General features: G+C 41.6%; 1 protein-coding gene across 1 annotated transcript in view; it reads right to left on the reverse strand.

The window, feature by feature from the left end:
- fgfrl1a (fibroblast growth factor receptor like 1a) overlaps window positions 1-27,098 on the reverse strand; it is a 59,820-nt gene that overhangs the window by 30,098 nt on the left and 2,624 nt on the right. Inside the window, exon 3 of the mRNA XM_010898800.3 lies at window positions 447-719. Within this exon, the coding sequence (XP_010897102.2) occupies window positions 447-719 (273 nt within the window). The remainder of the gene's footprint in view (window positions 1-446; window positions 720-27,098) is intronic.

Raw genomic sequence — 27,098 nt, forward strand, 5'->3', positions numbered from 1 at the left:
GTATTTCTGTGGCTTCTGGTCCAAGTTCAAATCAAGGGCACTCGTTTCTAGTTGGCTGGCCTGAGTTACAGTTGAGGTTGTGGTGATTCTCCAACAACTTGAATGGATGGTGCTGGGTATAAGGATGAGAAGCCATTCCACTAATGAGCCAGACAAAAGTAGAACCACTAACCAGTGGTAGAGCAGTTGTGTGAAACCATAAACACATATAAGAGCCTGCGAATGTTGTCTCTGTACTTACTCCTAAAAGAGTTCCTACCCATCACAAGCCTCTTAGCTCCCATCCAGGAAGACGAAGACAAACTGCTTCATCTGTCAGGTAGTGGATGGTAGCCAGACCTCAGATCTGTGCATGCCATCTTACCAACTGATATGGTCTTTGTCCTACACCAAAACAGTAAACAGATCTCAGACCATAGAAAGATGGGATGGGGGAGAAGTCTCACCTATGACAATAAGGGTGTAGTTGATGTTGACACTCCCGAAGCCGTTGGTGGCCTTGCAGATGAAGGTGCCTGCGTCCTCAGCCTCCACCTCTTTAATGCGCAGGGCCTGCTGCAGCACCCGGAAGCGCATCCAGCCGCTGTGGATGTTGCGCCCATCCTTTGTCCACATGATGAGAGGGGGCGGGTCACCCTCCACTGGGCACTGGAGCTTCATGGTGCGCCCAATCCGCACTGTTTGTCTGTGGGCTATCTTCTCTGCCACACGGGGAGGGCCTAGGACGAGAGACAGGACACCCCATTAATATGGAACTACTGCATCTTAAGTTCAGGTAGAGATAGACGGCCTTGAAAAACAAACTGAGTTTGGTCATGTAAACTGAGTGCCAACAATGAAAACATGAATCGTAAAATACGCTTGTGTCCTCTTATTTGAAGAAACACTGTGCCTGTGAGGAGATATCAAATATAAACAACTGCGTGTGTGTGCATGCACGTATGTATATATATATTATCTAATTATAATGAATGGAAATAGAAACTGGACCAGATGGGAAATCTGACATGTTGATTTAACAAGGGAGAGTATAAAAGAGAGCGGTCTGAAAGACGGGAAAAAAGTCTGTCTTCTGTTTCATCTCCTTTCACTCCTCCTAAATAATTGTGATGTCGAGCCCAGCAGACTATTCCAGATCCCTGTGAGCAGCACGTCTGTCTGAATCCTGGCTTATCTTTCTGCATAAATCACACCAAGCTGATACACATTAACATTACATGGGGTTCAGTCCCTGGGCACCAGAGGTTAACAAGTCTTTACTGACTCGTAACTTACACATCTTGAACTCCATGCACCATCCAAAGTCAGCCCTTTCATTTGCCAAAGAAATATAAATCTGTGAGAAAAACGTGGACACTAAATCCCTGACTACACTACAACTAGTGTTTCATGTGGTCGGTGTTAGATGCACGTAGCGCTATGCCTTGTTGTGTTGATGAGTGGAACGAGGCTTCAGTGCAAGCTTCTCCAGCCCACACACTACATGGATAGGTCCCTGTGGGAGCCTGGAAGCAGGAAATTGATAGTGTCGCTGTTTATGTCTGTGGGGAAATGGTAACCGCCACTCTTGTCAGCTGGCCACGTCACCCTGAGCTACAGGGTTGTGTTTACGTCTGTGTGTGTGTGCGTGCATGGTTAGGTAGTAACAGATTACATATAACAGGGAATGCTTAAACCATTACAAAGACGAAGCAATTGTAATCAGTTTGGATTCGATTTTCAAAAAAATCTGGATGACAGATACATTCTTAAAATAGGTGATTCCACCATGGATTACATAATCCAATATTAAGAAGATTTTATGAAACGTCCTCAGCATGTGTGTCATTTTGCGCACTATTAACACTACCATGCTGTCAGAGATTCTCTTCTCCTACTCATTGCAAATGAAGGAAAGTATAATGTTTATTTTTCTTCAACGGAGTTGAATGAAAAGTAAGTAAAAAAAATATAAATATCTGGCCAGCAGTTCAGTCATCTAGGACCTACTGATTTAATCCTTGCTGCTTTGTAGCAGTATACTTTCACACTCTCTACGTTCTGTGCTCTGAGTAGTAGCAAACATGTTGCTGGCTAACTTGTTTCCTTTATGACATATACTTCTCTCACGTTTTATTTAAGAATGTAAATCAATCTGGTTGGTTTTTCTGCAACCGGCCAACTAGCCACTTGGGCTAAAAGAGGTGAAATTCGAAGTAGATAAATAATGCCTGAGCTTAGCTGGAGCATTTGACTAATTTAAATTATAATTACGTAACAAAATAAACGAGGAATGCCCTCTTTAGTTTTTCATGTTATACCAATTGCGTGTGCGATTCCCCACTGGATTTAATAGTGCTTAACAATAGCTTCAACCACTATAGCCATCTGTGGGTGTGTTTTAGTAGCAGTACTATGTGCTAATGTGATTCTTCCTGGGTCAACTCAAAGTCTCCACTCTCAGTAACATTACCCAGAGCTCCATCCCTTGACCATGCTGTAAGTCATGGTAATTTCAGATCTTATTCTTCTGACTGACATGAAACCTTCCAATGAGTAACATAAGAGTAAAAGTACACAGTCATTTAAATGTTGTTCGGTTAGAGAAGCATTTTTGGCTGCACTCAGTATAATGTCCATAACATCTATCACTCTGAGTGTCATTCATTCCTATTATGACTGTTAATTGCTTTTTTGAGAATTCTGCATGAATTATCACAAAATTGCGAGGGCACGCTGCCATTATGGCAAGTTGTTTTCACATCACAGTTTTCAAAGGAGAGCGCGATAAACCAACATTTTGACAGATGGAGGTTAAAAGTGTGGAAATTAGTCCCAGTCAGGAATCCACTGGAGCCGTTTTACCCTCCCACTTTACTTCTGATGGTTTTCTAATCAGCAGCAGAAACCGCAAGTAAAACCTTCCTGGGTCAGACTTTCTCACAGATTGAAATCTCATTGTCTCTGAAAGCTTGTAGTACACTCTCTCACTACTTCACCATATCGCTCTCTGTTGATTAATGACTGTACTACTTTGTACCTTCTGTTTGAGAGGGAGCCCAGGGTTCAGGCCTAAGAGCTCCTCATCCCAATGAAAGGCTCGGGGTCCTACAGACCGCACCACCACACCTCCCAGAGATCACAGAAGCATGACCCAGACTGCAGCCCCACACATTTGCACCAGTTAACCTCTGTTTCATTTTCGTTCCTTACTCTATTTGGCCAGTGATTAATTGAACATATAGCAGAGACATCACTGAGGAGCTTCCCTTTACATTGGACAGAGCACTGGCCTGGAGTAAAATACATTTGTATCCTCTCTCTGAGGGAAACAGAAGAAAAAAATTATCAGTGTGAGTACAGGTCAATGTGGCTCTGTGTGCAATACTGATGTGTGTGTGTCCGTGCAGGCATGCATGTATGAGCGAGAGAAAAGGAAAAGAGAGAGAGAGAGAGAGAGAGAGAGAGAGAGAGAGAGAGAGAGAGAGAGAGAGAGTAGTTTGAGGGGGAGAAGAGAGAATTGTTTCGAGAGGAAATTGCAGGCTGGACCTTTTAAAACACAATCTGTTTTGTCCATTTCAACCAAAATGCATTACCCTATGCTGCTGCTGGCTCCACTCTGAGATCTAAAGTACCATAAAGAAGCAGTAGCCTCCTGATTCCCTCTCATCTCTATGGGTCTCTTAAAGCTGCATACTCCCATTTCTCTTTATTTCCTTTTACGGTATATTGGCTTAAGGTACAGAGTTGGCTAACATGCATGTCTGGAATGTCTACTAATGACAGGAAAGAAACAAAAGTCCGGAATCTAGAGCAAGGCCAACAAGTATAATTCTTTCAACTATCTCTCTCCCTTTTACGCTCCGTCCTCCAACCAGTGGTGATTAACATTGTCAATGAGGTCTGACTGTCCTTGTGTCCTGGTGAGTTTGGGCTGACTGTAGACTGGAAAGAGGAAGAAAATCCCTACAGATAGACTGTCTATTGATAGCGACCTTTGGTCTGTCAAACAGTCCAATGCACAACATTTTTGTTGGCATGTATCTGAACTTGGAAAAGGGGAGTTGGGATCTGTGGAATGCGTTTGATTATGAACTCTTCAGCAGACCTAGCTCTAATGTGTTCCCTCTGCCAAAGTTTTCACCTTCAGGAGGTCAGAGTGTATCTACTGATTGCTTAAAGGCCTACTACTAACACCTTCCTACACCATAGTTCAGGGTTAGGCAACTACATTCAGCAACAGGACACATTCTGTCAGAGCAGATGGTTTGGAGGCAGGAACATCATTATTTAAAGATATTTTTTTGGGGGGCTTGTTTATGGTTTATTGGACTGTAGTGTTGAAAGGAGAGTGTGCATGCTTAAAGAGCAATAGGCCAGACTCCAACCCACATGGCCACTGAGGTCGACTTTTCGTATACTGTCCGACACGATTCTCACCCATATTTATGGCTACCACAATGTCCTAGACCAGTAGTTGCCAACCATTTTCAGTTACTGTAACAGCCTTTTACCCTGCACTCATGCCGCATTTCCACTGGCACTTTACCCCGGTACCAGGGCTTACATCGGCGATTTATGCAAATGTTGAAAAATACTTTCCTGTTTCGACTATACATTTGGTACCAAGGACTTGAGGAAGGGCTCAGGTGGGGAGGAAGGAGTAAACTATCAACACGATTTGGTTTTCTAGTTAAAAGGCGATATTAAATCAGGTAGTAAAATAAACTATAACGCCATGCTCAGTTTGTTTATAATGGCGTTTGAACTTAAGTAATAAAACTAATTTCTTCCACAAACTCCTGCTCCACCTACACTTGTGAGCCATGACACTGCCAGTGTATTTTGTCAAATAAGTATTTTGTCAAAATGATATACATTTAATAGAAGGATTTGGGAGAATTCTGAGGAACATCTTCGGTCCTTCCAACTCTTTCCGTTGAGTCTTTGCTAACCTGTACTGTTTCTTTTTTTTTCTTTATTTTATCAGGGATCTGTTTGTTTGGATTGGATGAAAACAATCACAAGAAGCCTAAGCAAATTATACACATCGCTGTTCAACTAGCACAACATGCTGTGTTTTCTCAGCCCATAACATGTCAGTCCACAAATGCCGCCCTAAGTCCTAAAATCCAGGGCTTGGCACCAAGTGAGAGCATAGTGGCCAACTGGTGCTGGCCCGTGTCAATCGAAACAGAAACATTTCTGGACTACAGGGTAAAACACTGGTATTTGGCATCAGTGGAAACGAGGCATAAGTAGCCCTGAAGCAGTCCTTCATGTGCATTTCATCAGTAACGCAATGGTCTCTTGAGTCTTCTCAAGTACTCCCTGTGGAAACTCCAAGTACCATTAGGGGACCACGTACCCCTGGTTGGGAACCACTGTTCTACACCGTAGGTTTACTCAGTCACACTGTCCAAGTCCATATCAACTCTGCCACACCATTGCAGATCATACTTGGTCAGGAGACATATTTCAATCGTAGCACTGTCTGAGAAATTACCATTCTGGCATAAACACCAGCACTGGTCTTCAATGGGACTGCGTTCCCTGACTGTTCACTACCAATCCATCGCTAAGTCATGAGAATTCTCACTATTCATAAATATACACACTTTGAAACACTTGCACAAGGCTTACAATGCGTAACATGTAAACTTCTAAGCCCTTAAGGAGCAGTCCTTGAGCTCTCAGATTAGTGTGACTGTCTGATGAAGTGGGCCAAGAGAGCAGAGGGAAGTCAACATTAGGGGGGTATAGGGAAAAGCGGATTGGGTCGCTAACGTGCCCTTGGGGAGAGGAAGAATGAGGGTCCGGTAGGCTTTCACATGAACAATTGTGGGATAATGCATTTTAAACAGTTTGCTTCCCAATCAAAGTTCCCCTGATAAAAGACACTGAATTTGCACAGAAAAACAAGTTCTGATTGGTTTTCCACTTTTTTCAAAAAACACACTGGAAATCTAGACAAATGTTTTGGCTTTACGCCTTCAAAATACATACATTTCAACCAAAAACATTGGTTAGTTTGAAAGCCAAAGCAATTTTTTTCTACCTTTTACATATACGTAGCTATCTCAAAACCCCCTGACAGACTTCACCCTTCCCTACAGCCCCAGGTGACAGGACACCTTTGTGATGGTAATTCCATGTATCGACACTCGGAGTAAGGGACACAGAAACAAAGTTCTCTTTGTACATCATAACCGTTTTATTAATTATTATGCACAGAGACTATTATGAGAGACGCGTCAACCGCTTACGCAAACATAATCGTCTGAGGAGCCTCTAACTAATATAGCTCATTCAACCGTATATATCACATAGGAAAAAGGGGTGTGGTAAGATGCTGCCATCTGTTTCATGTCAATCAAACACCTTCCCTTTGTTCTATCAAATGCTATCTTCCCCCAACTTATCCTTCCTGCCCTAATGTAGTGTTTACCCAAAGGGGCCAACTGACCTTACTGCCCCCTGTTGTATCTTCTCCTATCCTGTCCTAAAACCCATTGATCTGCATCTGGACAGACAATAGATGCACCCTATGCAAATACCAGATCCCACACATTCCTGTACCTATCTAAACCGTGGGACTCAGTCCTTTATACAATCAGAATACATTGTATAAGAAATTTCCACAACAATACATCCTCTTGATACCATGTCAAACCTTGGTATCAAACCTTAAACAGTTCACTCATTAGGATGTAGACTGCAACAAACAGTACTCTTTAACAACATGACCCAGTCAATATTATTATCCTTAGTGATTAGAGAACTGTGCAAATCTGAAATGTCTGGATCCTCCTTTACATTCTTCTAGATCATTACCTTCCGTATAGACACCAAGATCTCACATTGTCATCATACAGAATCATAACATAGTACAGCAAAACTTTTATGTTAAAATCATCATAAACACCTATCACTGAATGCATCCTTCAATTCATCACTGTTACAAAGTTCTCTCATGCCAATTGCTCAATTCACTGAAAAGTCCTCTCCATGGTTCCATTTGGATGTCCTTCCAAAGTCATCACAACTGTTCTGCTCCTTCAAACGTCAGACAGTCAGTTATGAACCATTTCTTTGACAGGTCGGTGTAACAGAACGAAAAAGTCAGATGTATATTCCAAGGTGTTGTCCTTCATAGCTCAGATGCAGACACAGCTCTTGTTGTCTCCATTCTAGCTGCTTTATCAGCCAGGCCAGGAGAATCTGTGTGTTCTCCCTTGTGAACTCCAAGATGACCAGTTTTAGCTAAAGGTTCTAGAGCTAAAGGCCATGTAGAAAGTGACTGGTTACGAGCACCAGAAAATTCACTTTTCCCTCAGTGACTTCAATTCACTGTGTCTAACCTTCTAAACACTGCAATCCTCGTGTAGCGTGTCGTCGATCCCAGGTTCCTCACTCAGCTACCTGGACAGCAGATGAGATGTACCTGGTATGGACCCAATCAGCGTAGCATGATGTTGTGCAGTAGATCTTTCCTACGCCTCCATCCTCTCGGTCGGAGGTTGCCTTCTCCATCACATTGCAGATTCATCAGGACTCAAATCAGTCCAGCACACAGGAACCCAGCATCCTGTAGACGTGCGGCACCTAGACGTGCAGCGCTCCAGAGTCGACTCCTCTCTCAGCTGTAGGATAGTCTGTCTGTGTGTCTGTGAGATCCATCTCACCTCAGCCACCTCACAGTTGTCCTTTTAAGCCAAGCTCGGTCTCTCTCTGGGCTCCAGCAAGTCCTCTATTGTTGAATCGCTTTCAAGTGTCCTGTATCTGAATGTGTGAATTATCCTTGAGAAGATTAGTTCCAACTGCATAGTACATCATCACATATGTCCATCACGTTAGCTTGTTGCATCTCGCTGATACATTAGAACCACACACTACCAAACACTCAAACCCTATATTTCCCTACTTCTTTTCTCCAAATAGATTAGAACGGTTGAAATCAATAACAGTATCGTTAAAACATTAACATCTCTGGTGCTTCTGTTCTGCTAGTGTAGCAAAATAACAATTCCACTCTTTTCTATAGTTGGTGTAACAACCAACACAAAGAACAGAAGAACACAATTTCACATTTCTTATTACTGTTCCAAAAACTCATCAGTTAAGATAGTTTGCTTGCATTGAAGTACCACTCTCTAAGAGCAGTTCATGAACAATTCTCAGTTCACCTATATAATTTACATCTGATTGTGTTGTATTGGAACTACAATCAAATTCACCCACTGTTTCACATAAAGGACCAAATACCTCATTTCAAATCAAACATTTCACACCATCTTGAAGGTCAGCTAACATAACTGTTATTTAGCCTAATTTCTCTACAAGATGAAACTTAGTGTGAACTTCTCAATCTCTTCTTATTATCCTAGCACATCAAACACACTCTGAAATCCTGTCATAAATCATGACCCCCCCTTTTTACTCCTTTACCACCACAGGGCTCTCCCTGGAGTGGGGGGTTGGTCTATTAACCTAAGACCAGACCCTGGTCTTGAAGAAGGGTCACCTTATCAATAATATCAATGTTATCTTGAGAAACAACCCAGGCATTGACAATAGTAGAACAACCTTTTTTCCTCATCATTCACCTCAAAGAAACCTCTGATAACCATTAACTTTACAATGATTGCTTACTAGGACAGAACTTAAATTAGTATTAGAATACCCAATTTTGATAATGTCTGTTTCTCTTCTAAAGAGTCCAAACAAGTTAAAATCCATCTCAAACTGTTTTTTTTTTTTTTTGTGTGTCAGTGAGTGGAGTGCTCCAGTGGGTCTGTACCTCTCTTTACAATTTTGACTATGTTAGACTTCTCAACTTGTTTACCAGAAATATAACTTGATGCAGAATTATTTTCTCAATATCAATTAAACCATGGCAAAATTTTGTAAACATGTAAGAAATAACTAAATGTGCTCCCTGCACGTTTCTACCCACTTATTCCATAATGCATGAGATTAATATGATTACCTCTAATCAAATATTAAACTAACTAAACAGTAACACACCCATCAAATTAGGTATTGCTTAGCTACACCATTTCAAAATGGCAAGATGTATTCTACTCAACCATAACCATGTTAGATTTCACATAAAACATACATTTCAAAAACCCAATTTGACAAACTAGATTATTCACGTAACTTCTTTAAGTACCTATTTAATTTGCTTTGAACTCTAAGTTCAACTCTTTTTCATTTGAACTCTAGATAATCATTTCATACAATCCCCCCCTGCTTTCAAGACAGAAAATGACTTCAAGCTTGAAAGCAGAACCATTACAGGACCGAAATTAAAAAGAAAATCGATAGTTGGGAGGAATCTAACATACATCCAGTAAACGTCGCAAACTGAATATCCAACCAAAACAACCGAAAATAAGAAAAACAAAGGAAATAAAAACCGTACAACACACACGGTCGCTCGTGTGAAGGAACTCCCAAATTAGCACATAAAAATGTGCATCTACACAGGCAATGGCCAAACTAATTTGAGACCAACAAACATCATGACTCAATTTACCTCCTAAACTCTAGGGAATTTTCTCAATTTTAGATGTAAGTCTACGTCATTCAAAATAGTGGCGGTCAGCCAAAATCGCTACTTCCATGCATATCTCATGCAAAGACATCGAATTTGTTCTAGCAATTAACAATGTTGGATGACTCAAGGTCTCCACCCTTACTACAATTTGATTCGAAACCATAAATGTAAACATTAAAGCAACCAAAAGGAAAACTTATGCAGCTTTCACTTAATGTTTTATCATCCCAAAACTGAACATGTGTTGGTAAAATTACCACGTGTGAGAACAGGCTGAACACTCGAATTTAACCCTTAGTAATATGCTACCTTGATATAATGTTAAGGGTGGCGGAAGCCATCCCAGTGGACCTGCCCACCCTTCCTGAAGCTCTGAGCTCCACACATATATGGTAAGCCATTAGCAAGGCCAAATGTTCGTTTATGGTCCCCAGACCATCCTCTCAATTTAGCCTACATCGTTCGTTAACTGAAGATTTTAGATTTAGTGTCCAACCTATCTAATATTTTCGCAGTTTGTAAAAATGTGCTTATCATTATCTATACAAAAACTCAACATTATGGTGGAAATTAAAAAACTCTTAAAAATGGCGATCCAGGCAGAAAACAGATTTATGACGTCACTATAATCAAGGTACAATAAGTAATCCAAAGGAAATTCAATGTAGCCTTAAACACCTTTACATCAATACCCTATTTGTTCACTAATGTACCATTCCAGAATTCAAATTCCATGAACGAGTATCATGCGTTGGTTTTAAAAACACAAGTATTATCCCAGTTATCGTTAGAAAACACTCAAGAGAACTCCATTATTTAACCAAACTCAATTTAGCATTTAAAAAAAATAGGTCATCTAATTTTGTGGGGAGTAAACTTGCTTTGGCTGTGTAACCCTCTTCATAGGCCATGACTATATTGGATTCATATGCGGCCCTCATGGAACACAGCGTGTCTCCTTAACGTTCAAGTCTATCACCAGGTGGATTCTTCATTCTACCACTTATACAATATATAAGGAGAGCGAAAACACAATATGATAACCTTTCGTAAGACAACAACTATTTTACCAGATTAGAAAATCACTGTACCCAATTCTAATTCATCGCTAGGTTTCAGACTACCCACTCGTGCTAGCGAACAGCTCAGCACACAACAGTCGGCTACCACTTTCCTTAAGGCTTACCTACATCGTAGTCAGACCCCCCTTGAGGCCTTACGGTTTTAAACATTATCATCAACGCAATAAATACGTTTGACTCAAAATTACAAACGTACACATGACAAAGCACAACAAAACAGGTTATTTCCTGAATACCTATTAAAACATGGTCAAGCATGACAGAACAAACCAGGCTATTTCGAATGCCTATTAAAACATGCTATATAACATTCAAGTGCTTCTCAAACTACATATTAAATAAGCTTGGCTATTACCGAGGAAGGTGATCAGGTTTCCTTGATAAGTTCCAGCTTCATTTAATGGTTAGGCACGATACATTTTAGGAAATAAACATTTAAGAAAATCAATGATTATGAAAGCACACCTCAGTGTCTAGTATCGTCCATGATTCTAGAGACCCCATCTTGAGACTACTGTCGTTCCCATAGTGGACCAAATTAGAGAAGCAGCATTATACCAATTACCAATCTATCCCATTTATTAAATTTAAGACAGTACTTTCGCATACACCCCAGTGGACACCAAACAAAGCAAAACCTTGCGATTTCAAAACTTCCAAGGTAACAACAACCTTGAACAAATACACATATCCCACCAAGGAACATACAATGCAGCCAATCGGAACCCCCGTGCACAGGGATTTCCAAAATGGACAAATGCATTTACTAGATGATGACCACAAACAGATTATGACAAATGACCGTGACTCAGGCCACAACCACACACAGAAGTGGCGCGCGCATACACAACTTTTGTAGCATAACCACTAAACCAAATCATAAGCTGACCAACAATTGCGGCAATTTACAGGAGCCTTCTACAGGCACTGAAAGTATGAGATCCAATCTCAATTGCATATTTAAGTCCAACCTAAATTGCAGATGTTCAAGCAGTCCAACCGCTTATAATCCAGCACTAATCGCAACGCAATAGGTTAGCTGCATAGGAATGGTTGTCAAGCCTAACTACAGTCGCTATTAACCAAAACACCACACTTCAACATCCAAAACCATTATATACAGGAGCACGCTATACTCCATCACTCAGTCCAACTGCTGCACGGGAATGGGTGTTAGGACACGGAACAAAAACGACATGTTTCTAACTACAGCCGCCCTGACTGCAATACTCCAAAATATAACTTCTAGTCACCATACTTTCTCAAATCCATCTATCAACTTCCACAAAACCATCAAATCTGACTTATAAAAACAACCACATTGTTTACTAAAGCATATAAAAACTGTATTAAGGAACAATCTCACCGGTTGATGCTCCCTCTGGTCCCCTGTCTGACCGTCCGCACCCCTCCCTCAGGCGGTTCAGCGTTCCTGCGTGTTCCCGTTGGATCGTTCATGGCGAGGCCAAAGAGAAACCGAAACTGTCTCAATTCTTGAGGGAACAATACGTCTGTAGAGCCGTTGTCTTGATTCGCACAGGCATCTTCCCAAATCCAATGTCCAGTCGAATGTCTAGCGGTAGCTTCATAAATTTAAACGTAGCGGTTAGCAAAGTTTCTTCCTCAACCCCGGGTCTGTAGTCTTCTTTGGTCTCAGCCGCAAACACCGGAGATTACGGGTGTGTACACCTGGTGTGTACAACTCCCCACTTATGGAACTTTTCCTGACTCAAACAACGAAAAGGGCCATAGAGCATAGCCTCCAGCGGGGTTGGCTACGATTGCAGGGAAACGTCGGGACTACGCAAACCTCCAAGGAGGCCTAGCGGGGGGGCGACGGGCGATCAGAGGGGATCGAGCCATCGAACCTGAGCAAAAAAAAAACTACAACACAGATCAATAAACTCCACACAAACTGTCCCAAAGCTTTCCATCACTCCACACTGTCTACACACCGCAGCCTACGCCTTCCACCTGCAACTCCCATACTTCACCACGTCCATCCACCTCCAAGCAGCCCGACAGGCCGCGCATCCATCACCGAACGAAAAAGCCAGTCGCGAAAAACCAAATAACACTCAAAGAACAATTGTCCACATGTCCAAACACCATAAACAGAAACACCGTCGCCGAAAACTTACCACAACGCTTACCCAACACCAAAAGCAGCAAAAAAAAAACAAACGCAGCGAAACAAACTCTAGTCTATTAACAAATCCCATAACCATCCAAACCAAATGTGTCCAACACAAATACCAGCGCCCTTACGCTGTCATCTCAATCAACGTGCCCTAACATCGTCGATAGACCCGTCGGCCCGTAAGTGAGATGTTCAAGGCCCTAACCTTGTCTGCAGAATTTAAATGTGCCCTAACACATACACTTGCGCCCTAACGCAAAAAGGAGCCCTAACCCCAAGCATACTCGCGCCCTAACGCAAAAAGGAGCCCTAACCCCAAGTATACTCGCGCCCTAACGCAAAAAGGAGCCCTAACCCCAAGTATACATGCGCCCTAACGCAAAAAGAAAGTGTCCTTATCTCCCGAGTTCGAAATTTAAGTCCGGGTACCTGTACTGAGGAATCCCAAAAAGTAGGAGACCACAGGATCAGTAACCGAGGACGAGCCCCCAAATTGTGATGGTAATTCCATGTATCGACACTCGGAGTAAGGGACACAGAAACAAAGTTCTCTTTGTACATCATAACCGTTTTATTAATTATTATGCACAGAGACTATTATGAGAGACGCGTCAACCGCTTACGCAAACATAATCGTCTGAGGAGCCTCTAACTAATATAGCTCATTCAACCGTATATATCACATAGGAAAAAGGGGTGTGGTAAGATGCTGCCATCTGTTTCATGTCAATCAAACACCTTCCCTTTGTTCTATCAAATGCTATCTTCCCCCAACTTATCCTTCCTGCCCTAATGTAGTGTTTACCCAAAGGGGCCAACTGACCTTACTGCCCCCTGTTGTATCTTCTCCTATCCTGTCCTAAAACCCATTGATCTGCATCTGGACAGACAATAGATGCACCCTATGCAAATACCAGATCCCACACATTCCTGTACCTATCTAAACCGTGGGACTCAGTCCTTTATACAATCAGAATACATTGTATAAGAAATTTCCACAACACCTTAGACAGCTAAAAGGCGCTCATTTCCACCGCTGCCAATAGGTCAATTGCTCCCAATTGGTAAAGCATGACAGTTAACACTGCCCTGGGGCCGGAAGGTGGATATGTTTACATTAAGCTCTGTGAACTTCAAGAACAACTACACTTTCCTCAGAGTATGACTTATCACACATTTACTGAAGTTTTCAGAGACCTGCTGAACTACACATTAGTAATAAAAAACTGTTGCATCAACACACACGGTGTAGTTACCACAGTGTCTCATGTCCTCTTAATATTTTTTATATGAGAAAATAATGTAAATGAGAAAAAGAGGGAGGGAGGGAGGGAGAAGGGGAGAGAAAGACAGATCCATCCTGCGTTTCGCTCCTCTAACCGACCAACTCTGCATTGGCCTGGCGGAGGGCCTCCATGTAATGCACAGTGTTCTGGGAACGCCAAGGGGTGTTGGGCACTGACTGCCAGATCATGTTGCCACACCAGCTAGTCAGCAGATTCCAGAAAGTCTTTAAAGTTCCACTGGCTGTTTTCAGCAGCAAGGCAGGTCTATAGTCTGTGATAAAGTGTGGCAGACATATAGAAACATCAGCGCTCCAGTTTCCCCCATGTGTGAGGGTTGTATATATAATTTTTCAGACGGAATAAGAACATTACAAGTGCCTGGTTGAGGAGCATGTTAGACAAGATAGGAACAAAAAGTTGAGTCACATCATGGGAACCACAAACAGCAAAACTGTAGCATGATTTTCATTTTCAATGCAAATCTCGATAAGCCACTGAAATGTATCACACAATTTACTCAATATGATTTTTTCCCCCAGCATTCCCGCACTGGAGGAGAATGCATTGCTTGGCAAACCAGCACAATTGAGTACTATAATGCGCAACCAACCCCAAGGAGAAGCTTGATCACAGCGAGACAAGGCAGCCCAGTCCGACAAGGCAGTGACTTCGAAAGTATTCACAGTACAACTTTCCTTAAGGTTGTTAAGACTTTATGCAAGATTGGCATAAGCAATGATACAAAATATAATGTCCACATAAAACCGCTGAGGTAACTTGCAACCCTCCCACCAGAGACCTACACCAATCACTGCAGTGTGAATATATCGTGTGGCCCAATGTGTTTTTTACTTAAGTAGGTTTAGAAGTTGCTCTATGTAAGTGACATTACCAGTACCAGTATGAATGAATTAGATGTTAGCTAGCTAACCCATCTTCTTCTACCTCTGAAAATAATTATGTACATGTTATTAAAATTGAGATCTATTGAGCTCCTCAACGCTCAAGTCAATGAGAACAGGCCCTGAGACCACACAGTATTTATAGGCCGCATGTGAATGTTTGTGGATTGGATTTGGGTTGCCTGGGGCCTAGGCTGCCTCTTGCACTGTACATGTACTGCTGCAGATTGGGTTATGATCTTTCAGAAAACACAGTCTTTCAGAAAACAAGGTCGCTTTTATTTCGCCACTGTCTCAAACAATTAAGCATGAATATATTATACAAAAACATTGAATGTAAAGGGTAAAAATATAAATTGTTGTACGTCATCTTTCAAGGTAACATGGGACACTTTCCCCAGAGATACCACCCACAGCTCACTGCAGTTTGAATAGAACTGTTATTCAATCTGTATTGTAAACAAGTGGGCAGTGATATGAGGTCAAAGGACACTTCCTGTTGACATAATTAACTACCAGGTTACATTCAGAGATCTTTAGAAAATAATATCCTAAACATCTCCACACACAAAATGATCAAACATGCCTATCAGCATGTTTTTCTTTAGCAATAGCTCATTTTGATCAACTGACATTCTCCAGGTTTGTGGGTGGAGGCAACTGCTTATTTGAGAAAACTCATGTTAGCTAGCCTAGCTAGTTACTAAACAACGGAGATGGCTATTTGTTTCTGGAATATATTCAACTTTATGCGAGTTGCACTAGTTGGCATCATCCCTTACCATAATTCCTTCATAGTTAGCTTGCATGCTACTTTTCATTACTGTTAAAATGTAATGCTACTTATGTGATCCAAGTAGTTATATAATTCAGTTTGGGTCTTCACGTGAAAATGAAGACATATTATTACAATTATGACATATTATAACAATATTTGACAAGTGAAATTATCTTTATTTTTACATTATAGAATATTATGTGTTGTGTGAATGTGATAGGTCTCGTAAACAGGTGGTACCAACCTGAAAACAATGACCAGAATTCGCACAATTACGTAGCCCAAAGCAACAGATTATATTTTGACCAGCAAGCAAAATGTGCAACAGCTAAATCTGTCAAGAAAAAAATAAATATTTTAATTGCCAAATAGAGCCCAGCCATTTGTATAGCCTTACAGAACATGTTTACATATAATCCCTAGTTATTTTTTCACCTGGTCTAGTAAGTTACATATTTGTCATATGGCTTTGACCATTATAACCTTGTGGTGTTAAACATAAACACACACACTTCTGATACTTTCATTTGATTGTAATTTGATTGAGATCTTAAAAAGTTGCTCCTATTGGACAAACACATTTGTCCATTTAAAGCGTTCAATGCCGTTTCATTTTCAGGTACAGTCTCTCCTGTGTTAAGATGAACACATTTCAATGCAGCTGACAGGCAGTAACGTTAGATAATGTAGTAATTGGCTATAGTTTTTTGATATATCGTTTTCATATTTCCTGTGATTGTACTTCTGCTTTGCGAAGGATTATTTTAGCTTCTGTTAATGCATCAGCAACTCAACAATCTGATATACACTCACCTAAAGGATTATTAGGAACCCCATACTAATACTGTGTTTGACCCCCTTTCGCCTTCAGAACTACCTAAATTCTACATGGCATTGATTCAACAAGGTGCTGAAAGCATTCTTTAGAAATGTTGGCCCATATTGATAGGATAGCATCTTGCAGTTGATGGAGATTTGTGGGATGCACATCCAGGGCACGAAGCTCCCGTTCCACCACATCCCAAAGATGCTCTATTTGGTTGAGATCTGTTGACTGTGGGGGCATTTCAGTACAGTGAACTCATTGTCATGTTCAAGAAACCAATTTGAAATGATTCGAGCTTTGTGACATGGTGCATTATCCTGCTGGAAGTAGCAATCAGAGGATGGGTACATGGTGGTCATAAAGGGATGGACATGGTCAGAAACAATGCTCAGGTAGGCCGTGGCATTTAAACGATGCCCAATTGGCACTAAGGGGCCAAAAGGGTGCCAAGAAAACATCCCCACAACATTACACCACCACCACCAGCCTGCACAGTGGTGACAAGGCATGATGGATCCATGTTCTCATTCTGTTTACGCCAAATTCTGACTCTGCCATCTGAATGTCTCAACAGAAATCGAGACTCATCAGACCAGGCAACATTCTTCCAGTCTTCAACTGTCCAATTTTGGTGAGCTCGTGCAAATTGTAGCCTCTTTTTCTATTTGTAGTGGAGATGAATGGTACCCAGTGGGGTCCTCTGCTGTTGTAGCCCATCCGCCTCAAGGTTGTGCGTGTTGTGGCTTCACAAATGATTTGCTGCATACCTCGGTTGTAACAAGTAGTTATTTCAGTCAAACTTGCTCTTCTATCAGCTTGAATCAGTCGGCCCATTCTCCTCTGACCTCTAACATCAACAAGGCATTTTCGCCCACAGGACTGCTGTATACTGGATGTTTTTCCCTTTTCACACCATTCTTTGTAAATCCTAGAAATGGTTGCGTGTGAAAATCCCAGTAACGGAGCAGATTGTGAAATACTCAGACCGGCCCGTCTGGCACCAACAACCATGCCATGCTCAAAATTGCTTAAATCACTTTTCTTTCCCATTCTGACATTCAGTTTGGAGTTCAGGAGATTGTCTTGACCAGGACCACACCCCTAAATGCATTGAAGCAACTGCCATGTGATTGGTTGATTAGATAATTGCATTAATGAGAAATTGAACAGGTGTTCCTAATAATCCTTTAGGTGAGTGTATACTACTGTCTGTTGCACTTGTGATTTAACCTAACATTTATCCACAGTATCGTATTACTGCACCTAAACGATAGAGAAAAGTATATACATTTGTTTTCATTACCTGTTTATTTCTTTAGCGTCAGATAATTTTTTGCATAGGTGCCAGGGCTCAGCCAATCCTGACTCTCGTTTGGAACATTGGTGCCAGGGCACTTACAAATACCATACCTCAGTACAACTTCCAATGTCCTAGTTCTAAGTAATGGCAGTGAACTCCCTGAGATTGGGAAGAACGTACTCCAGCCCCATAAATTACCCCTTCAACTCACATAAAAATGCCCTTGTATTTTTATTTTATTTAACCAACAGATTAAAAATAAACTTGCAATCCAAATTGGAACATGTACTAAAAAGACAGCGACTTTCCGAGGCATTTTGAAATTGTAGCAGTAAAGCCAAGACCCCAAGGTTTAATGTCTTTCAATGGTTATAAAGCATTTCAATGGATCCCAGTGGAGGGAAACTTGAGCCTGAATGACAATTATCCAGATGTTCTGGATGGGAAAGGAGTGATTAAAAAAAAAAAGTTACCAGATAATTTTGAAAAGCAGCAGGAAGTGTTTTAAAAGTCACATCTACTGTTCCACTGCAACTATGGTGACTTTCAACAGAATTTCACTTGAGGTGGCTAAAACCGTCCCTCCACATTAGAAGTCCATCCCCCTCTCCAGCTGCAGTGTTGGGCCCAGGAATGACCTCGACAATTCGACATATCTAAACCTTTACCTGTTAATTACTTCGTCAACAGGACTTCCAGGGTTAGGGACAGAAAACTGTGCTGAGAATGGGTTGGAAATATGTAAACTATTCTGCCTGCAATGAGTGATGGGGGACACATACAAATACACCTCACATGACGAAGGAGGAAAGACAGGAGCCTATAAATGGTCTGCGGCTGTACAGCTGTCAACACAATGGCATGGCTCGGCATACATGAGCTTCTTATCGAGTCCAGTAGCTTCTGCACAATACATGAACATACACGGTACAAGCAAATAAATAAAAAAACATATCTACCATAATTAGATGTGTAATTGAGCATCCTAAAGATTCTGAAAGAAGATGAATGGCAGATCAAGGAGTGTTTGTGTATATGTGGGAGTGTGTCCCACTCCAGAGACAGAGGCTTGATATCAGGGAGGTTAATGTGTAACAGCAGCTGCCTCCAGAGCCCTGATAGTGGCCTGGGTCAAGTCTGCCGGATCACACTTCCCCCGAGGCTTATCTGAGGCACATGGCCTCCCGGCGCTGCCCCCAACTCCTGATAGGCCAGTAGACAGAACACCAGCACCTGCCATGAACCCCTCCAGACAATCATAGGTCAATATTTACATCAGGCCTAGACAACTATACTAGTGGAGCCAGGCATTTTCCATCATGAAGACAAATCTAATAAGTAGACAGGAAGATATGAGTTAAGAGACATAAATCAAACTAAGGTTTTCTCAAAATAACTTGCAGATAGATAGACTCCAATCTTATATTTTAAATTTGAATGACTTAAAATGTTTTAAATCAAATTAACAATATATAAAAACACATATATAATTCTTTTTTTTTAATAAGATTTCTCTCCCAAATGCCCCACTTTTCCCCTCGTCCTCCTCTAGGTTTTTTGCCCCACTAAGTGGATAGTACATTGAACATTGCAGACCCACCTTCGGTGGAATCCCCCACGCCTCACCCATGTCCACATGTACCCCAGACCCCTGCCTCTCTCCCCCACGCCTCAGCCACGTCCACATGTTCCCCAGACCCCTGCCTCTCTCCCCCACGCCTCACCCACGACCACATGTACCCCAGACCCCTGCCTCTCTCCACCACACCTCACCCACATCCATATGTACCCCAGACCTCTGCCTCTGTCCCCCACGCCTCACCCACGTCCACATGTTCCCCAGACCCCTGCCTCTCTCCCCCACGCCTCACCCACGACCACATGTACCCCAGACCCCTGCCTCTCTCCACCACACCTCACCCACATCCATATGTACCCCAGACCCCTGCCTCTCTCCCCCACACCTCACCCACTTCCATATGTACCCCAGACCCCTGTCTCGATTCTGCATTCCTCACCAAATCTCAGCCATGACTAACTCAATTTGTTCTGCACAGGTCTCTGTCAGAAGAAGTCTCATCCAAAAACTTCACAGTCAATTGAGTGCACGGTCAACCAGACCCAACACAATGAGGCCAACTCTGTTTCTCAGAAAAATACTAAAGTTGTCTCTCTATGGAGAGACAAACACTGAGGGGTATAAACCTTTCCATCTCGCACGCATCAGTGTCATCTTAATATGCCGCACTCAACATAAAGATGAACATAAAGCATAAGCATTGTGTGTAATTTAAGAGAAAGTAGACAAGTGATTAATACAAAATCACCAAAATCCCAGATACAAGGTCATGGCATCCCAGCTACGATGGTGTCCTTGGTGTGTCATTGTGTGGTGTGTTCCACTGTGGGTTGCAGCCACTAGACATAAATGCTGTGGCCCACAAAGTATCCATTGACAGCCACCAGAGTCTGCAGACTGTCCCAGAACATTAGCACAAATAATTCAGTCATCAAGCCACTTGTACATGTCAGTGGAAGCCGAGTTTCAGCCCTGGCAGAACGGCAATCTGTCCTCCATGGCCTCACGTCTGTTTCCCCATTGGTTGCAGTCAGGCATGGAGTAACTTACGACAACTCTGACCCCTCAAGCTGCTCCCTCCAGTATACTCCCTCCACTCTCCTCTTTGTCTTGATCCATTACGAAGGGATGAGGCTAATGTCAAAGTGAGAATTTCTGCATTTTAGCTAACCCTAGTTCTTCCAAAAGGTTAAATCTTATTATAGGTATTTCAGGCATCCAATCTAGTCCAAAAGCTCTGTCACTCCCTTTCCAAAAGTTTAAAAGTCTTAAAACTCAAGGGAGCTGGCCAGAAAAAATACTTAGAGCTCTTGCTAATATATTTAGAAATAGGGACCCTAATGAATAGAGCTATTGTAGACTCAGGTTAATTCTCAGTGTGATAATGGGTGAGAACTCAGAGCCAAAACATGAGGATTATATTTTGTTAGGGGACTATAAACTTTACAGTTTTGTAACAACCTGGGGGTGATGTTGGTGGATTTCAAGAGTGAAGACAGAGACATACATGGAGAGAGGAAATGGGGGAGAACATAACATGTTCAGAGTTTAAATATCTTGTGGAGGATCTCCTTACGCCTATACTTCACGTTAAAGGGAAACCCACTCACATTTCTCTGGCCTTTTCAAATGCTACAGAGGAATGCTGGTGGAAGCAATAGATGGCATTGCCCTAAACTTTAAGACAAACCAACTGTGACAACAACACTGTGAGACAGCAGACAAAGGATTTCAAACTGGGGGGAAAAAAAGAGTCCCATCTGTTCACATGGTCATTTTATCAGGCTTGATCCTGGTACTGAGGGAGGAAGACTATAAGAGGCAGCAACAGATGAGGAATCCCACAGGTGCAGGCCTATTCACTCCAAACAAACCACCATGACACCCACAAGCTCTTTCACTTAATTCCGTGCCTGGATCAATCAGTCAGGTGGTTCAGATTTCTTGGCTAGAGCACATATGGGTTTGGCTGGGTCCGTGTCCCTTGAAAAAGCGACACCACTGAAGCTAGCAGCACAAGCTCCTGGGTTGTTAAAGCCTTCAAATTCCCAACTTTCAAACCACCCCCAGAACTCTCACACTCCATACACATTCTGACTGCAGTGTAGATTCCACACCGACAGCTGGCGTAATGAACAAGACGTTTTTGTGCGTGTGTGCATTTATGCAGAGTGTGTGCTATGCTTGAGTTTGTCTGCCTGAATACAACCGAAATCTGAGTGGCTATAGGCCAAGGAGCCACAAACTATCAGCAGTCGAATGTTCAAAAAAGCCACAAACAATCAAGAGTCCAATGTTTATCTTACCACAGTATTTCTGATGTCAATAACCTATATCCAAATTTAAAAGATGTTTCCTGGGATTTTTTTTACACTAGTTGCAAAAGTTGTGGTCTCGAGACAAAATGGTTCAATGATAATTTTGTCATTTACGCAATTTATGTGCCAAAGTGTAAACACTCACTTTCAAATTTAGAATTCCATAGTTACGTATGATAGTGATTTGTCTCATGCACATATTACATTATCATTATTACATATTACAATCTATTCTACTTACAGATTATGTGAACAACATAGTGCACTTCCAAGTCAAAATGTGAGGTTTAAAATAATATTTTTTTTTTTGAAGGACTTCATAAGAGACAAAAGCTTGAACTAAATGGAGTGCTCTGTGATGTCATACAGACATGAATCAATCATTGCATTTCTGCAATCACCTAAGTTATGGCAATTTTTAGGTTATACAGCTGAACTTTCTCCAAGGCACAAGGATTGTGCAGGCTGATTCAGGTTCATTCTGGTTCAGAATGCTGCGGAAGACAGTGTAGGGGGGAACTGGATCAGCCCCACAAACCAGTTACTGGTAGAAAGGAAACTGACAGCCTATGCTTATATCCAAAATGGTATCCATCCCTTTACAGAGTGTGTTCATAAGATTTGGCGTGTTTTCAGATTGTCCATTTGTGAATTTCTGAAAGTTTAACTCTAAGTATTCAGAGAGCACTAAGCAAGGTGGATCCAAGTGGTCCAAGCTTACTGGTTGACCAAGGTAGCCTAGTTACATAACCTAAACGTTGCTAATTAATATCCCTGAGGTGACAAAGTGAAAAATCTGTTCTGACACTGGTATGACAGTTAACACTAAATAGGAGAAATATAACCACCCACCAAATTGTATTATTCATACAACCACAGCACAGCTTCAATTAAGCAGTTTTTTACCCATTGCTTCAATGAGTCAATGGAAAGGCAGTGTAAAGCAGGAGTAGTAAAATTAACCTCACCCCTGGAATCAACACCATTTCTATGTATTCAAAGTATTCCAGAGCTAGCACACATGAAAAGACGTTACGCAAAGACTTGCATTCCTATACCGAGCATTCCAATATTGGAAAATAAATGTTTCAATTTTTTTGTAGCACCTGTACCAAACAATAACAATGAGGAAGATAATCTTTGGTTGGGTTCAATTATAGAAAATAAGTTAAATTAACCAAGAAATTACGTTTCTGGATCCTTTTATAACAGATATTAAAAGTTAAAATAATTAATTTAATTGTTTAATAAAATAATAGTTTGAGATCATTGTGAGGGAATTTAACAGTGATCTGAGTGATGACATTTGCATTCCGCAAAATGTTGTCCAAGGCTGCAACAGTAACCAAGGAGGCGGGGCATAACCACGGGTCAATTTTCAATATTTTGTTTAGGTAAATTATCCGAGCTCGTTCAAGGATACAACCACTTTTTGAAACATCAGGGGGTGGCAGAAGAAAGGTTTGAAAACCACTAGTGTAGAGGACGCACAAAATGACTGCAATCTGTCAATCATAAGCTGTTTTCTTTAGGTCCCAGAATGGTCTTGGTCTATCTCACTGAAGCCCTCTCCTCTCTGTCTCTGTCTCTGACATGTGCCACACACACAGCTGCTCAGGAATGCAAGCCCAAACACAAACTGACACTCTAAATCCAAAAAGAAAACAAGGAGAGTCCTTCTTCAGTCCAGGGATTGCTTTTCAACATCTCATTGGTAACGAGGCCCAGAGAACAGCTGGGAGACGAGGAAAATCACGCACATACAGCTCCGGAAAAAATTAAGAGACCACTGCACCTTATTCTTTCCTTTCCAAAAAAGTTGAAAAGGAAATTTTTGTGTGAGGAATAGAAGCACTCAATCTGCAGTGGTCTCTTAATTTTAACCCTTCTGTTCCTCACACAAAACCTTCCTTTTTGACTTTTTTGGAAAGGAAAGAAAAGGGTGCAGTGGTCTCTTAATTTCTTCCGGAGCTGTATATATATTAGAAAAAAATATATGAATGCAGACAGAAAAAAGCAGACCCTGCAGAACTGATGTGTTATTGTAATCCCTGGTGAGAGGTCAGGCGTACACACTCCCGGACCCAACCGGGGGCATCTCTACAGCCTTCTGACTCCTCCTCTGTAGTACTGACCAAACAGACTCCAGACTCCAAACAATAGGCCATTGTGTCACCAATACTAAACGACGCACTGTTCTGTCTATAAGAGTATGTAGGTCTGTCTTTGCTGTAGCTATTTGAGGCCTTCACTTTGAATAAATCCACACGACTCCCACAACAACATGAAGACGCGACGCAGCACTGGCTGATGTTGCAGTCGCCTTCATTGGCTGATGTGTTTGCAACATCATTTGACCCAGATTGGTTGAGTGTGGCTAGCCAAGTAGAAGACATTTCAGACAAGACTGCAAGAGAACCCTTCCCACCTCCAAATGTGCTGCAACGACATTAGCTTAGCACAATTGTATCCACAGCCGCACGTACCTGGAGTCTAGTTCTCTTTGTCTCCAAAATAGTAGGGACACACCAAGCCAATACTGACTAAACATATGGGATTGGGTATTGGCGATATTGAGTCTTTGTAGTCGTTTAGTGAGCCAACGTCACAAAACAGTTTGCCCTAACAATGTGCCATAAACGTGGGTGTAACAAGGGGACACCCCCACAAACCCGTGCTAAGGGGTGGCCCATGAGGTGTGGGAGGGTCCACGCCGATGGGCATGCTTTTGATGCTTTGAGCCGATGCACATCCGGAAACCGGCCAGTTGAATGAGACACCCACTGGTTGAGTCAATGCCCAAGAGAGATTTCAACCTAGTGCCTAGTGAATTCAACAACAGCCACATTAATGTCTGCAGTACTAAATAAGATTTGTTAAAATGGTGTATGTTTCACTTGAAATCTTAAATAATGAGGAAGTTCTTAATAAAACATTGTATGACATACAATTCTGTCAAATTGAATAATTATGGAAATCATATTATGGAAATCATTAATGAATCCAACAAATTAAAAAAGGCATCCGCAGATATTCAAAATTCTGTATTTGGGATCAGTATCAAGTGAAAAAGAGGTATTGGTGCATCCCTACCAATCCCAGTCCAACTTCATAATGCACTGTGATTCTATAGGAGGACTAGCTCAATGGTTCCCATCACACACACACTGTGGTAAAACAAATCAACCAGCCACAGACAGGTCGATTAAAACACAAACAGAAGAGGTGCTAAGCTAACATTGATTTAATCTTAGCTCCTGTTTAATGGGACAATTCAGTTCCTTTTGAAGGTGGCCTTTGTTTCCTAATCACCACATCATCACCCCGGCACAATGATGTTCCCGGTCTTGAATCAGTTCACAACCTCCTGTCTAAATAGAGCTTCATTACTCAGGAATGTGATTAGCAGCCCAATGCTAATGAGAGCAGGTGAGAGAAAGATGTTGTCTGTGTAAATACCATTTGACATGCTAATAAGCACTTTATGGATACCTGTATGGATCCAGTCTTTCTTCACTCACAATAGTTCCGATAGTCATGACGCTGTAGATATTTGTACCTTTTTATTTGCAACATTCTTTTTTTTTTATTCACAACATTAACTGTAAACAGAAATATTTAACATTATAACACTATTATATTGTATGATACATTTTTCTCAATAGAAAACAATGCTCTCATTGTTAATGACATTTACTTTTACCATATGCATCCATCCCCATTCAAACCCTCTTGACAGAAACTCTGGTTATTCGCACCTTTACTACCGAACTGAGTAGGGCTTATGAAGTGACAAAAGGCTAACCAATTGGTCAGCAATGTTTCTCCAACACTAAATCAACTTGACACATTTCCTCTGGCCAGCCATAAACTGCTGTTGTGAAACAAGCGAGGCGAGGGGTGTGGTGAAAGGGTGAAGAGGTGGAAGGAGTGAGGAAAAAGCTCTCCCACACCTTAGACATTTCTGTTGATTTTTAGAAGGCTCAGAGGAGTACAAGAAACTTAGATAAGCAGACTGTATTCATTCTCATTGAATGCATTTAAAGCATTATTCTGTTTGGTGGTTTACTGTATGAAGATGTGTCCAAATGCTCAATCATGAATCTTGGAAGGCTGCCTCTAACAGATACACCAGCATGTAGCTGCAGGGTGGTCCTAGTTTGTACAAACAGCACAGCAGGCCCCTAGAAACCCACCAGCTCCACCTCCAAAAGCCCCCGCATTTCCACAAGTCCATATGGCTTCCTGTCTCCTTTGTCTAAATGCAATGCTGGTAGTGTTTAGTCTACCTTTGCTGCACCAAGCTCCTCTGGCTAGCTAGGTTCCACAATTAGTTATCTCCAGTGTGGAATACATTTTAAAATAACTTAATCCCGTCTGTCATAAAGAGCCTGGCTTAACAAGATGAAATGTTTTGCTTAATTTGAGATCAAAATGTATTGAACGGTATTGTGTTAACCATCTCAAACCCTAGTTCAGTGTTAAGCCGGAGAAATTTGACGGTGAAAATTTCACAACCTTGATTAAGCTGAGACACAATTCCATAAAGTCTCTTATTTAGTTTGTTGGAATACATGGGAATATATTTCATGAATTCTATTTCACAGCCAATCCTTATTTTTCGGTTTAGAAAAACACTCAAAGCCTGTCATGGACCAAAGACTCTGGCTCCCTATTTGATTGGCACAGACGTTACACGAAAATACAGTAACACTATATGTCAAACATTTAGCAAGTAGAGTAAAATGCTCATCTCTCAGTTGCTCAGACTCAGACCCTGAGTCACTGCATAAGCCTATACTGTTCATATGCCTCTCTGGCAGCTGGGCCCAAACTGTGCTTCCGCTACAGCGGAAAATATTAGTCATCTGACGTGATGTTCTGCATTCCCCATGCACCATGCACACACAGGAACAGCAAACTCTTAATCAGGATGGGAGCACTCACATGGAGGATGGCCATACTTTGGCACATTTGTACTTTTTATGGAAAATGCATTCCTTTCCCACAATGTTGGAATCAACCTGAACCCTGTTACTGTCAAGAAAGTATTATGTGTCTGGTCACTTTGAAAAACCATTACATTTGTACTCTCATCTGAAGATAACAAACATAATAGAGCCAACGCTGTTCCACCACATTATGTAGGAACTGCAGCGTTACGAATAATTGACCGCATAGTTCAGATTCACAATGGCAATAATCTGCCAGATTGGTGTATTGTTTTCTACACAACCACCATGATTTTATTGGTCATACCAACCTGTCAAATCAAACTTCATCAACAAGGGACGTTGTTTGTTGCTGTAACAATTTTATTCACCACCCCACCATGGCAAATAACGG

The sequence above is a fragment of the Esox lucius genome, chromosome 4, assembly GCF_011004845.1.
Source record: "Esox lucius isolate fEsoLuc1 chromosome 4, fEsoLuc1.pri, whole genome shotgun sequence".
In the NCBI taxonomy this organism is placed as follows: domain Eukaryota; kingdom Metazoa; phylum Chordata; class Actinopteri; order Esociformes; family Esocidae; genus Esox; species Esox lucius.